This window comes from Salvia hispanica, chromosome 2, assembly GCF_029641045.1.
Source record: "Salvia hispanica isolate PSC_SH4W2 chromosome 2, Shi_PSC_v1, whole genome shotgun sequence".
NCBI classification, from domain to species: Eukaryota; Viridiplantae; Streptophyta; class Magnoliopsida; order Lamiales; family Lamiaceae; genus Salvia; species Salvia hispanica.
Genome location: NC_142693.1, coordinates 40363146 through 40377621, shown reverse-complemented (window position 1 = coordinate 40377621; position 14476 = coordinate 40363146). Strand labels below are relative to the sequence as shown.

Below are 14476 nucleotides of genomic sequence, written 5' to 3'. Positions count from 1 at the left end.
GATATTTATATGCACATGCACACGTTCCAAAGCAAGTATCATGAAATATACTATAAACTTATCATTCGAGAATTTCACACTAGGAGTTTCATTTTGAGCACTCGTTTTGAAAAATGGTACTACTAAATACTCACTCCATCCCCTTTTAGGAGTTTCATTTAAGTTCGGCACAGATTTTAGAAAATGAAAAGGAAAGTTGGTGAAAAAAGATAGTGGAATGTGGAGGTTCTACTTTCATATTTTAGTTTATAATAATTAAATGTGAGCGGAAAAAGGTTGATAGAATGTTGGGCGGGCCTATTAACATTTTTGGGTATACATACTAATTTAACAAAATTAAGCAATTAATTCTCCATAAATAAAAAAGAAAAAGAATCCCATTTTGTTAGTATTCCCTCTATCCTAATGAATATGCCCTAAGTGTTACTAGATTTTAGAAAAATTTGTTAGATAGAATGAGTAGAGAAAAAAACAGTAATTGAATATTTTAATAAAAAGTTAGAATTTTTTTTTAAATATAAAAAGAAAGGTGAAAAAAACAAAAACATGAAAAAGATAAGACATTTAACATGAAAAAGATATACATTTAACATGACGGATGGAGTACTTTTATAAAAGGAAACAAAATCAACTCTGACACACGCAAACATAAAACCTCCAATAAACCCTTGATATTACATACACAATTGTTGACACAAAACCTCAAAATCCCATGCTTAATGGCGGCCAGAAACAGAAAGCTTCTCCTTCATCAAAAAGTTGAGGTACTTTTGTTCGTCGCAATTCTTGTGTCTGGTTTTTAGTAGATAAAGTTTTATTCTTTTTGCCCAATTTTTCTTGGTTCTTCTTGTGATCATTACAACTCTCGTTCTTTTGATTCTACCCCAATTTTAACTGTTGTTTTGTCAATTTTATTGAATTATGAGGCGTTATTTCGTTAATGTGAAGTTTTATTCTTCTTAAATTTTTCCTGCATTGTGTTTTCTGTGGGAAAATCACGTCTTTATGGTGTTCTTTGCATGTGGGTTTTTGGAAATCATTCACGATCGAGTTAATAATGGGGTTGATTAAATGGATGTGATGTTTTCATTATTTTCTTATGGACATGCAAAATTTTGTATTGGTAAATATTTTGTGCTGTAGCCTGTAAATTTCATGAATTTATCTTGAATTTGATGAGTTTTATACACTAGAATTGTTACTCAGCCTCAATTTATGTGATAAATGAGGTATGAAGGTCAAATTATGGGAATTTTGGTTTGGTGATCCTATTGCTATATTTGGTGATAATCTTTTTGTTCCTATTTATTGTTTTTGCCAAAAACATTTGCTTAGCATTGAGGAATCTTGATTAGGTGAGGAGCGTTGAGGATGGGTTTTTTGGTTCATGGCATCCTGGTAAGGTGATCGGCTGCAAGGAATTGGTTCGCGTAGTGGAGTATGATCACCTTGAGTGTGATGATGGCTCTGCTAAGCTGGTTGAGGAAGTAAAAGTGACCCCTGCAATTGATGGGGTTTTTGATGAAGAAATTAAGAGACCTGGTGAGTATAGGGGCTTGATTAGGCCTTGTCCAGAAACACAGACTTTGGGTCTTGTAGGGGCACGAACTCTGCAATATGGAGCATGTGTTGACTTGTTTCATCACGACGCCTGGTGGGAAGGTGTGGTGTTTGACAACGAAGATGGGTGCGAGAGAAGAAGAATTTTCTTTCCTGATTTGGGTGATGAAGTTGAGGGCAAGGTTGATGATCTGCGGTTTAGTAAGGATTGGGATGAGGTCACAGAGAAATGGAGATCTCGTGGGAACTGGCTGTTTCTTGAATTATTAGAGGAATATGAGCAAGAGTATCCTCGCCTTGTCTCTGTGAAGCAAATATGGTATGAAGTGAGGACGAAGGATAACTTTAAAAACCTTGGGGAGTGGACTTCCTCTAAACGGGATGTATGGAAACAATTATTGCTTCAGGTGATCTCTGACAATATAGAGCTTCTTGCTAAGAATCTCTTTGCGAACTCGTCCTGTGAATCTGCGCAAAAACAAGGACAAACATCATTGAAATTTCTGGAAAAAGATTGTGAATCTATTGTAAAATCTAAAGAACCATTTTGTAGTTCTCTTGCAGAAGCAGCACCCTTTGAAGATCTCCAGTCTAATGATAAAGGAATTCCGCAAACTGATGTAAATCATGGAAGCAATGATCAGGTTCAGATTGAGGACGATCAAGTTCGCGTCTCAGTTAGCCCCACGGACGAACAAGTTTGGTCTCCTGATCCAGATGCAGATTCTGGGATTGGTTCAAGTAGTTATGATGAATCTCATAGTTTGAAATTGAGACAAGGGAGAGGTAAAAGTTCAACCAAGACCAGAAGACTTAACTGGCAGTCTGCTGTACCTCAATTGATTCCGGGGCCTCAGCAATGCCCTGATGCAATTGATTCCTATAAGGAGTATTTGGCTGGAAGAAAAGGTACTTCTCGTAAAGGTACTGCTCCTAATGGGCTCTCATCAGATGTTAGCAAACATCTACTTTATCTGGGCTGGAAAATTGAGTTTAGACGTACATGTAAGGGAAATTCGAATAGGAAATGCTATATTTCCCCCAATGGGAAAACTTTTCATTCGCTACCTGAGGTATTCGAGAAGTTCCACGGTGACTTTGAGTTGGAACCCACATCGCACGTTACTATGCACCCAAACTACGACATTGCAAACTACATGAGTTCATATGAAGAAACACCCTCACCTCCTGGGAAATCCCAAGCTTCCAGAAACTTGTTCAAATCGCCGTGCATTACTGATGAGAAGTTTGAAATTGAATCTAAATATTGTCCCAAAGCAGTGCGGGATTATTGCTCATTAGCTTCAAAGTCTGCAGAAGGCAAATTGAAAGGCATGGAAGCAAGGAAACACTTGTCTGCACTTGGATGGTCTTTTTATCGCCACAACAAAGGACAATACGGCTGGGAAATACGTTATATGTCACCTACTGGAAAAATGTTTTACTCTCTTCTTTCAGCCTGTACATGGTGTGTACAAGCTGGTGCACTTACTTCCAGTGACCCCTCTCGTGCCATGGGAAGAGTCGTAAATAGAGACTTCATCAACAATTATGATGGAAATTTATCGACAAGTAAATCACATCTTCCGCGAACCAAATGTGTCTTGAAGAGGAGAAAGCTCGAATGTGAAGCTCATAAAACCAGAATGTCGAGGAAGAAGAGGAGAAAGCTCGAATCAAATTGTCTTGAAGTTTCGCTGGCATCACCCAAGAGAGGATGGAAATCTAATGCATCAATGAGACTGAGAGGAGATTTAAATGCTAATTCTTTAACCCCAGTGAGGCAATCTAGTAAAAGGGTACGTGAGGAGGCTGCTTCTTCCTCTCAGCAGACACCTCGAACTATCTTGTCTTGGTTGATTGACAATAATGTGGTTTTGCCAAGAGCAAAAGTTCACTACTGTAGTGGCAAAAATGGTCCTCGAATTGCAGAAGGACGAATATCTCGCGAAGGGATTAAATGTAGTTGCTGCGGGGGAAATTTTACTCTTAGAAACTTTGAAGCACATGTTGGCAGCTCTGATCGTAGACCTTCTGCAAATATATATTTGGAGGATGGTATGTCTTTGCTTGAGTGCCAGTTGCAACTGAAACTACGTTATAGCAGTCGAAATTCAAGGTTAGAACATCAACCAAAGGCTGCCCAACATAATAGAAAAAGTGACGACATATGTTCTGTCTGTCACTACGGAGGTGATTTACTGTTGTGTGACTTGTGTCCATCCTCGTTTCATACTCAGTGCGTTGGTTTAAAGGTATTCTCACATTCATAATTCATCCGCTTGTTATATTTCTTAGCACTTGATTGTCCATTTCTTCTGAAAATAGGTATCACCATCGAGTTAATTCTTCTAGGCTGTGTTGGTGTCATTTAGATCTCTTCTATTTTTCACCATGCTAGCTCTGACAGGAGGTTCCAGAGGGTGATTGGTTCTGCCCGTCCTGCTGTTGTCAGATTTGCAACAGGAGCAGATCCGATTCAGGAAATAGACTAGCCAAAGGCACTTCTTTTTTCACCTGTTGTCAGTGTGAGCGACGATGTAAGTCAATATCTACTCGTAAAAAAAACTAAAAATTAGATTCTCGAGTATATCATGCTCTAATCATTGACAACCTTTTGTAGTTCACGCTGAATGCCTCACAAATGAAGGAGATACACAATGTTGTTCTAAAGGTGATTTGTTCTGCCAAGATACATGTCGACAGGTACTGTTACCTGTTTTCCTTTTATAGAGCTCTGTTTGCATATTGTGGTATTTTTTTAAAGTTGAAGATGGCTTGAATTCTAAAATCACATGGGCTTTGTTTAAATATAACTGTTCTGTTGCAGATATTTGATGGTCTGAATGGGCTTCTGGGGAAAAAGATTCCTGTAGGAACTGAAAATATGACTTGGACTTTAGTGAAGTACATGGAATCAAATATTTCTAAGAATGCTGTGACATATGATGACGAGAGTTCGGTGGAGAGTTACTGCAAGCTTAATGTGGCCCTCAGCGTGATGCATGAATGTTTTGAACCCGTCAAAGAGCCTAGGACCAGGAGGGATCTAATGGAAGACATTATCTTTAATCGAAGGTATGCTAGTCTCGTCTCCCCATCGCTACTTATGCATATTCTCTAGAATCTATTGCTATGCAATTTTGCAATATGTGTCAACTTTTGCGTATCCTTGTAATCCTTATTCGTCTTGCCCATTCATACATCTAGCAAATCTGATGGATAGTAGTGGACTATAGATTGAAATTATTGCTCCCTCTGTTTCTTAAAATAGGAACTTTTGAAACGGCATAGATTTAAATGCAAAATTGGTAAAGTAACAGAGAGAAAGAGAAAAATGGATAAAGTAAGAGAGAGAAAGAGAAAGGTAGTAGAATTAGTGGTAGTGGATTGTGGGGCCCATTTCCTAAAAATGGAAAGTTTCTACTTTTAAGAAATGGACCAAAAAGGAAAAAAAAGTTCTATTTTAAGAACACAGGGAGTATAATTTAATGGAATATTATCCCCATGTACCTTGCTTATCATCTTAGATCCTTGTTTATTTATTATATGAAGAACATAAGCATTATGTAAGTGGTACTAGTATTTTATTTATTGAGGATATAAGGAATATAACACAATATAAGTGGTACTAATATTTTCAGTTGCGGGTTAGATATATATGTAGTACTGATATTTTGATTTACAGGTCAGATCTCAACCGTTTGAACTTTCAAGGATTTTATACAGTATTATTGGAAAAGAATGACGACTTGATCTCAGCGGCTTCCGTGAGGTATTTGATGCTTCACATTCTTATTTGAAACTCTTGTATATTGTTACGTTGAAGTACCTCAAATTCTATGCCTACTGATTCCAGGATATATGGCAAAACAGTTGCAGAAGTCCCTCTCGTCGCCACACGGTTTCAATATCGTCGACTTGGGATGTGTAGAATTCTGATGAATGAACTTGAGAAGGTATTCTGCTCCTACATTTTAGAACTCCATTGTTTTGCTTCATTTCCCTTGTACCTGCATAATGAGTCGTGTTGTAATCAGTGTCTACAAATGATTACATGGAGAAATGGGTTGGCTCTCTCACCTTATGTCCATGCCTTCAAAATCTTATCCCAGTCCATACACTTGGTCTGGATGGCATGAAGCTGCCTCTTCATTATACAGTTCTTCTTTCATGCAAAGCCGGCTTCCCAAGATAGAAATGACTTGCAGTTGTATTCAGTTGAACTGTTGAAGTGTCTGTTGGTGCTGTGTTATTTTGCTTATTTGGTGTATTTGGCTTTTGCAGCAACTCGCAGAATTGGGAGTCGAGAGGCTTGTTTTGCCAGCTGTTCCTAGTGTTTTGAACACTTGGATCTCTTCATTTGGGTTCTCCAAGATGGATGAATCAGAGAGATTAAATTTTCTGGTCTATACTTTCCTCGACTTCCAGGGTACGATATTTTGCCAGAAAATGTTGAAGAGTGATCTACCTGCAGGTAAATGAATTGCTGCAAACTGTTTTTTGATCGAAGGGCCGTTTCTTAACAAAAAGAGATGTAACCTCCTTTTAAACCTGTCTGCAGAAAACCAAACAACGGGTTGTGACCATGTAGACAACAATGCTGACATCGGGGTTGGTGTAATCAGCCCTGTATCTGAAGTTCTGGAAGGGAAACAAGTAGAGGAGACTGACGTCATGGAGCAGGAATCAGCATGGTAACACTATATACTCACCTCTATGCTATGATATATCTAGAATGTTCCAATTATATCTTGAATATATCTCTTAATATCTCATCTCAATGTTTTAATTCCAGCTACAGACTTTTGTTTCTCATTTTTTCCTTTTCACCTCAGCGACAAAACAGTAGCTGACAATGGCGATGCCGGTTGCTCCTCTGCTGAAAAAGCCATAGTGGTACTTCATTATTTTGTCATTAAACAGATTCAAGTTCAATAATTTACTTATTTTCAATGAAATTTTCACTGTTTCACTATGTGTATAGGTGGTGAATCAACAAACTGCCCTGGACTATTCATCTCTCCAACCCGCCCTTGGTTATCCTCTACTAGCCACGAGCAATGGCAGACAATCTGGAAGCACCAAGGTCTTCTTAAAATACTACAAACGAAAGAAGATATCCGCTTGCTGAGGGCGGTACTCTTCTTATTAACATTTCAGACCTTCCTGTAGTACTATCAAGCTACTCATGAACCTCTCGACTTTGGAAGTGAGCTGGAAGGAAGATGACGTAACTGAAAATACACCGTCATGGCCCATGATCGTTTTTTTGTACAGATTAAGCTACTAGCTAATCACATCTAACATCCTGCTAAGTTTTCAATGTCTCCAGCAGAGTTTTTGAAACTATCCCTGGGTGCTTTTGCACTATTATATCTATTTATCATTCACAGTTTTCTCTTGTTTTCAACTAATGTTGTTACTCCTTTTATCTTCAGGTTCCTCTTTGTATTTATCATTCCAGCGGCTAAGGAAATGTTATGGTATGTGAAGTTCATTTGTTTCTGGGAAGTTAAAAATGAATCCACATTGTTGCTTGATTTTAGCATTGTGGAAAGTTTAAGATTGCAAGATTACAGATATCAATAAAAGTCTATACTCAATCTTCGCTTGATAATATTAATTTTAGGGTTTATTACAAAGACAATGCTTGAAGTTTGATCCCTCTAAATTGATCATCTTTGAATTGTAGCATGTTACCTCTAGATTGGAGATTATTTATTTTGAAAAGGGTTCTTCACTAACCTAACCTCACGCATTGTTCGTACTGTATTTGTAACGCCCCCGAAAATTTGGAGATTCGAAGTTATCTTGATTAAATAAAAGTGTTTGTACTTTGTTTTGAATTACTAAAGTAATTTATTAAAGTTTGGAAATTTTTGAATTAGTATTTGAAAAATAAGAGTTTTTGAACTCTTGTTACTTCGATAGTTTAAAGTTGAATTAAAACAATACTACCTTTTATATTGTGATTAAATGTAATTTTGCTGGCTAAGGTTGATTGTTAATAATGCTTATATTGTTGTTCTGTTCACATATTTTTATGTTTAGCATACATCATCTTGTGCCTTATATGTATGTGGATGAACTTCAACTATGAAAATGAAATGCAATGGTGGCAAGAATATAGTGAATAAGCACCCTTTTGGTATTGAATTGTGAGGCTTGTTGCACTGACCAAAATATTTTCTTAGGCTTTTAAAAAATACATCGGCTATTTCAATGTGTTGAGAATGTTGTGTGATTTTTCAGACATTTCTATGCATGTGTTGAGCTTTGAAATTTATATCCTATACACTAGACATGCATATTTCATTTGCCACAGATTTCATCAATTTCAGAATAATTTAAATAAAGTCTCGCCCATCCACCCTAGAGTTAATTGAGTTGTCTCTATTTTAAAAGAGGAGGATTCTCTTCCTTATTGGCTATTGCACATTGCAGACAATGTTTTACTTAATAAGTTTGGCATTAATTTTTGTGGTACCAACTTTCGAGAATTTGAGAGAATACTATTAGAATGTTTGCATTAAATTGTGTAGTTTAAAATCATGCAGGCTCTTATAGTAGCTTAAAATCAAGCATGCATAACTTGTGTAGCTTAAAATAATATTCTATAGAGCCTGCATGAAATATCCTCTGTTTAGCTTTCTCTTTTAGTCATTCATTCATGGTCATTAATATCGAGTTGTTTAGCATATTCGAATGTCATCGAGTGATAATGTGATATACAATTGGGATATAGTTGATTATGAGTTGTTATATATTGTGATAAAAAATGCAGCTTGTTCATAAGAAAAAGCAAGATTTAAATGTTGATGCATATTTTTCCCATTGGTTTTATTCATTTTCTTAGAGTTTTTGAGGCTCATTTTAGTGTTAACTTGGATTTTAAGACCCACATTAGACACTATGAGTTTGTTGTTATGCCATGTGAATTTACCAATGCACTTGCTATGTTTCAAGGGTTGATGAATGAGGTTTTCAGACCGTATTTGAGACAATTTATGCTGGTTTTCTTTGATGATATACTAATCTTTGGTATTTGGAGTTAGTCTTTAGAAAAATCAGGGAATTCTTACTTTTTGCTAAGCACAACAAGTGTTCATTTAGGTTGCCACGAGTGGAATATCTAGGCCACACAATCTCTAAAGTTGGTGTTTCAACAAATCAAATGAAAATTTAGGCTATACTGAAACGGCCAACACCATCAGATGTATCTCAGCTTAGAGGATTTCTTGGAGTATTGTATTATGGGTAATCTCAAAGCCCTTAATTGATCTTTTAAGAAAATATAGCCTTTCTTAGAGTAATCGGCCTCTCAAGATGATCTCTAAATGCTCTTATAACACCATCCATGTCTTCATCATCGAAAGAGTTTCGCGTAGGTACCTTGCATGCCTCAATCAGAGTCCAGTAGAGAAAGTTATAGTCGTTTTACGAAAGTTGCGCAATGCAGTTAAACTTCAAGAATTCAAATCCTATTAGATCTCATTCTTTTCAACATCTCATAATTCTCATCTTTTATTCCGCCTTTCACTCTTTCATCTTTTTTCTCCGCTTTTATATTTCCCCTATGCTGCCACACGGAGAACCCTAGAGATTCACACAAGGAACCGTCGGTTCCGGTTTTATAAAAGCGGATGTGCCCATGGTTCAGGAACCGTCGGTTCCGGTTTTGGAAATTGTCAAACCGGAACCGAATCGTGAGAGTGTTTCGCGGTTACGGTTCCGGTTCCGAACCGGCGGTTTTCCGGCGGTTTTTTTACGGTTTTTCACGGTTCTGAACCGTCGGTTTTTTGCGTTTCAGGCTTGGTTTCACGGTTTTTCGCGGTTCCGGTTTGGAACCGGCGGTTTCGGCACGGTGTCGGTTCGAAAATTTTTGTACCTGAACCGAACCTCAGTTCAAAAATCGACGGTTTCAGTTCGGGTAAATTCTCACGATTTCGGTTTTAACCGCCGGTTCGGTAAACCTTGGGCAGGTCTAGTTACTCCTAATTTGTAGAAGGAATTGTTTTGAACTTTATTTCTCCAGATGATGAATTTCCTATTTCTAGAAATTAATCAGTAGCCTATTGTACTACCTGCAGGGGTGAAAGGTTAGTGAGTATGGACTTTGAGACGTGTTTAGCTTATCTTAGTTGTACAATTCCCTCACCAAGTGTTCAGCTGCGGTGAGTGTAAAATAAATACGATCCTTAATTACTTAGATTGTATTAGAACGAGTCTGGTGAAATAGATTGAAACAATTCAGAATCTAGTAGTAGCTTTTATCCTTTGGTGACTTTTGTTTTGATATTGTTTATATCCTCAGCTTATCTCCGTTTTACCGCTTTTTAGTCTCCTTTTCATAACCTGTTCATCCGAACCGCCTTCTTGTGGGTTCGACCGCGAAGTACTATTTTGATATTATTCTCTTGCAGTTTAGAAGTATTTTTAGGACATTTATTATTTGTTTGTGATTATTTGCGCTTATACTTCATACTAAAAAATTCACAATAACACTCTATGAAGTAATTTGTATGGCTATTTCTACTGTTTCAGTGGACCTTTATCCACATATTGAGGCCAAATGGAGATCTGATGCTAAATTGGCTGCTATCATTGTAGAACTGAAGCAGAATCACTAAGTCTAATTCACTTGGCTTGGTGATCAACTTCGTAGAAAAGGAAGGTTGGTAATTGGGAATGATGAAGGCATGAGAAGACAAATTATTAAGGCTTTCCACTATTCAAGTAAAGGAGGATGGTCTTGGATCCTAGCTACTTACAAGAGGTCGAACTCACTTTTTTATTGGACTAAGATGGAGAAATCACCATAGAGTGTGATGTTTGTCAAAAGAATAGATATGATCACATTGCATATATGAGGGTTACTACAACCCTTATCTATACATGAGGGAGCTTGGTCACAGGTGAGTGATGAGCCGAGTTTTGTGCCTTGGTTACTGGCCAGTATACCGTTTTTAAATAGATAATATGTGCAAATTAGTTGTTGAAGTGTGCAGGATAAGGTACAAATCAGGAGGAAAGGAGTCAGAAGGAATTCGCGTGAAAAGGCGCAGAAAAAGTGCAAACTGGCAGAAAGGTTCAAACTGGTCAGGATGGATGCCATGGAGCTGGACACGAGAAAGAAGGACTTCCTTGGAACAATCACTATCTAAAGAGGGGCAAAATTATCATTTCGCATGAAGAGGCAGCCCTAGAAATTAGGGCAAGCAACCCTATAAACAGGGTTGAACATAAAGAAAAGGGATCACTTTTTTTAGGGAGAATAGCTCCATTAGCTCTTAGTTCCGCTCTCTAAATCCAGCAGTCTGACTTGAAGATTCCGGCCACGGGCCGGTGGGGGGTCATAATGCCTGATTCATTCCAGTCGCTGTAATTCCAGAAGTTCTTCCAGTTTCAGTTTCTGAGGAGCCAAACAATCTTTTACTTGCTTTGTTTTTAAGATTTCTTAGCTTAAGTACTTGTTTTGCTTGCATTTGACTTGGATTCCAGTAGCTACTTTAGTTGTAACATCTTTTGGGTGATAATCTTGAATGCAATGAAGTTTATGGTGGTTTTATTTTGTGTTTCAGCTGCTTACGATTTCTTAAACCCTAGTTAGTTAGCTAGATCTGGTAGTTTTATGTTGATTTCTATTGTTTAAGTGCTTGAATCTGCCTAGCTTTGTTAGATCTAGTTTTTCCTCAAGTGTTTACAAGTTTTATAGGGTTAAGTTTCTGAAAAATGCATGGAATTCGTTTTTGCTTGTTTCTGTCACCCTCTCATGTTGACCAGTTTGCGTAGATCTCAGTTTTTCTTGCTTTCGTTCTCGATGTCAAGTTAAATATTGCATTTATGAATTTTCAAGCTTGAACATTCATCAATGGAGTTTGTTAGATCTTGTTAGTTTAGCTTGGTGAAGAAGAAAATGTCACAATCAAAGAATGAGACCACTTGTGTTGCTTTTTTGCTTTTGTACATGCACTTTTTCAACTTTTCTGCACCGCATATCCTTTGATTCCCTTTACCTTTTGTCTAGCCATTTTTAGTAAGTTTCATCTAGTAGTTTCTCACATGCACACTCACACCCTAGTTTACAAACACACTTTAATTTCTTTTATCTTGACATCGTTATGCTTGTTCCTTTCATGGAACATTTGATGCTTTTCTAAGCATATGACTGAGTTGATATCACAGTTTATCTTCACTCCATCTAAATAAATGTCAAAGTCTTAAAGAATTCTTTGTAGTCATTTTCCTTCCTTTGCAACTGCGGTCAGTGAGATGTACTCAGCCTCAGTTGTAGGTTGAGCAACCACAGACGGCAGATTTTATTTCCAACTTACTGTTGTGCCAAATAGTGTAAAGATATAGCCACTCTGTTTCTTTTGTCCAAGTTGGCTGCATAGTCCGAGTCACAGAAGCCCTCCATAATCTCATCATTTTCTCACCAATCTCCACCTCCAAATTGTAGGCCAACTTTCACAGAACCTCTCAGATCAGAATCCATTTTAGAACATTCCAATGCTCCTTGCCTGGCTTAGCCATATATCTACTAGCCACACTGATAGCGTGTGCCACATCCGACCTTGTACATATCATCAAATACATCACACTGCCTACTACTATGTTGGCATATGGTATCAATTTCATCTCCTTCCTATCTTCTTCTGTTTTTTGGCATCTGCTCTTTGCTGAGTCTGAAGTGGCTAGCTAAGGGAATAGACACAAACTTCGCATCCTTCATCTCAAATTTCTCTATCACTTTATTAACATAATCTGCTTGGACAAATTTTAACAATATGCCATCTACTTTGCTTGAACCAGCTGCAGCTCTCTTTTACTTGAATCTACTAACAATATGCCATCTACATATAGCAGCAGGTAAGCAACTATTTGTTCCCTTTCCTTCTTTATATATACGCAGTTGTTAAAACTAGATCTCTGAAACCCCGTGGTCTCCATATGCTCATGGAATTTTATATTCCATTGCTTGCTACTTTGCTTAAGTTCATAGAGACTCTTTCTCAACAAGTATACTTTCTGCTCTTCCCCAAGGTTCTCAAAATTTCTTGGTTGCACCATGTAAATTGTTTCTTCTAAATCTCCATGTAGGAATGCAGTTTTGACATCTAGTTGGTGCAGCTCCCAATCAAAATGAGCTAGCAAGAAAATTCTGATGGAGGTGCGCTCCACCACTATAGAGAAAAAAACTGTGTAGTCAATTCCTTCTAATTGTGTGAAACCTCTAGCTATCAATCTGTCTTTGAAACGTATAGTTTCAACTTCTCTCACCTCCAACTTGAAATTTCTTCTTGAATTTTGATTTACAGCTGCTGGCTGGCTGTTGATTGCCCATATTTTGAGATGGTTATGGAGCTCCACCTTCTTCTTCAAAATCCAAAATATCAGTATCTTCATGAAGTTCTGACCTAGTGGGACCCTCATCTATCTCAAAATTTTGTAGCCTGCCTATTTTTGAATGACATTTCTTCTTCATTGAAAGTCACATCTCTGCTCACAATAATTTTCTGGCCTTCTTTCTTTAGGCTCCACGGTCTGTAAGCCTTCACACCAGCTTGATATCCCAGCATCACACACTTCTTGGCCGAAGAATCCAAACTCACTGACCGAGAGATGTTGGTAGCTCCAGTCACTGTTTCAGCCAGCAGATTATACAAGTTATTTATCCTTTTAGCTTCCATGATCACTCTTGAATCCTTTGTGACTCTTAGCATTCCATCACTTGAATTAATTTTATATCCCTTTGATTCCAACATTCCAAGGGATATCAGATTTCTTTTGATCTTGGGTATGAACCTGACTTCTGTCAGTATCTTAATGCTTCCATTTCTTGTTTTCAGGTGTATTTCTTCAATCCCTTTGACCTTACAGGTCTGATCATTGCCCAGCATCACTGATCCCTGAGAATTCCCTGAATTTTAGAATCAAGATCGGTGAGAGCAAATGTGAAAACTGCACCCAGACTCCATTATCCATGACTCTTCACTAGCAGTTCCACCATGTATATTCAAGGGATCGGGTGTCTTTTCCTACTTCTTGAGCCAGATCAGCTATCTCTCCACCACCATTTTTCTCTTGCTCATGCTTTCTTTTCCAAGCAAAGCATGCCTTCTTAAGATGGCTAGGCTTCTTGCATCTGAGCTAGAATTTTTATTTTTTTTTTGAAAGATGGCTAGGCTTCTTGTCCAGAGCCCTTATCCTAACGGCAATGAGCTTAGACATTATTGTATGAGGTGCCGAGTTCGAGCTCTCTTGACGTCAGTTGTAATCTTCCTCCTTTCTATAGGAGTTTATTTGAAAAAAAAAGAAAAAGAAAAGATGGCAAGAATTCTAGTCTCTTATCCACCCTCAACTTTCTCTTTCTCCTGCTTCTTTTTGGAACTTCTTGGATCCCTTCTCATTATTCTTCAGATATAGACTCCCAACTGTTGGATCTGGTTGCTTCATTGTAGATCTCTGGTAATCTTTGAGTTTCAAGACTGAATGGATTTCTTCATAGCTGATCTTAGACTCTTCCAAGAAGCTTTACATCTTTGAAATGCTCATGGCTCTTTGGATGGGAATTCAAAAACATCAATGCCTTGTTTCTCCATCCTTGATCTGTTCATCTATGTTTTCAAGATCATCGATGCATTTTCCAAAGTTTTTCTTGCATCTGATATCTTGAAAATCAGCAGCTCCTGCTTCAAGTGTAGCCGATTTGCAAGAGACTTTGTCATGTATGATGACTCCAACTTCAACCACACACTCGTTGTATCCTCTTTGGAAACCTCCCTAAATCGAAGTGTTATATGTCGTGTATTGCATATCTTGCAGCTTTCCCCTCTCTTTCTCATCGGTCTCAGGCTTCTTGTCATCACTCCCACTGCCATTCAAAATTTCTCATAGACCTTGCTGCATC

General features: G+C 37.8%; 1 protein-coding gene across 6 annotated transcripts; it reads left to right on the top strand.

Annotated features, from left to right (window-relative positions):
- The first annotated feature begins 221 nt into the window (after positions 1-221).
- On the top strand, positions 222-11136 carry LOC125201428 (uncharacterized). Of its 6 annotated transcripts, XM_089064637.1 has the most exons (15): positions 227-764; positions 1356-3815; positions 3971-4100; positions 4184-4266; positions 4391-4638; positions 5249-5335; positions 5420-5519; positions 5848-6037; positions 6125-6257; positions 6399-6459; positions 6548-7046; positions 8677-8820; positions 9374-9737; positions 10108-10478; positions 10556-11136. In XM_089064637.1, exons 1-11 carry the CDS (start codon positions 720-722, stop codon positions 6692-6694), a joined length of 3684 nt encoding a protein of 1227 aa, XP_088920763.1. In that variant the 5' UTR covers positions 227-719; the 3' UTR covers positions 6695-7046; positions 8677-8820; positions 9374-9737; positions 10108-10478; positions 10556-11136. The 6 variants fall into 6 exon arrangements, with proteins under 6 accessions (XP_088920766.1, XP_088920767.1, XP_088920764.1 ...); XM_089064640.1 differs by lacking the exons at positions 6125-6257; positions 6399-6459; positions 6548-7046; ... (2 more) ...; positions 10108-10478; positions 10556-11136 and having other exon boundaries at positions 222-764; positions 5254-5335; positions 5848-5885; XM_089064638.1 differs by lacking the exons at positions 6125-6257; positions 6399-6459; positions 6548-7046; ... (2 more) ...; positions 10108-10478; positions 10556-11136 and having other exon boundaries at positions 223-764; positions 5437-5519; positions 5848-5985.
- Positions 11137-14476: the final 3340 nt, after the last annotated feature.

Coding starts and splice junctions, on each gene's coding strand:
- LOC125201428 (XM_089064637.1), top strand. CDS start 720: ATGGCGGCCAGAAACAGAAAGCTTCTCCTTCATCAAAAAGTTGAG. Junction 765..1,355: donor TCCTTCATCAAAAAGTTGAG/GTACTTTTGTTC, acceptor AATCTTGATTAG/GTGAGGAGCGTTGAGGATGG. Junction 6,460..6,547: donor CTGCTGAAAAAGCCATAGTG/GTACTTCATTAT, acceptor CTATGTGTATAG/GTGGTGAATCAACAAACTGC.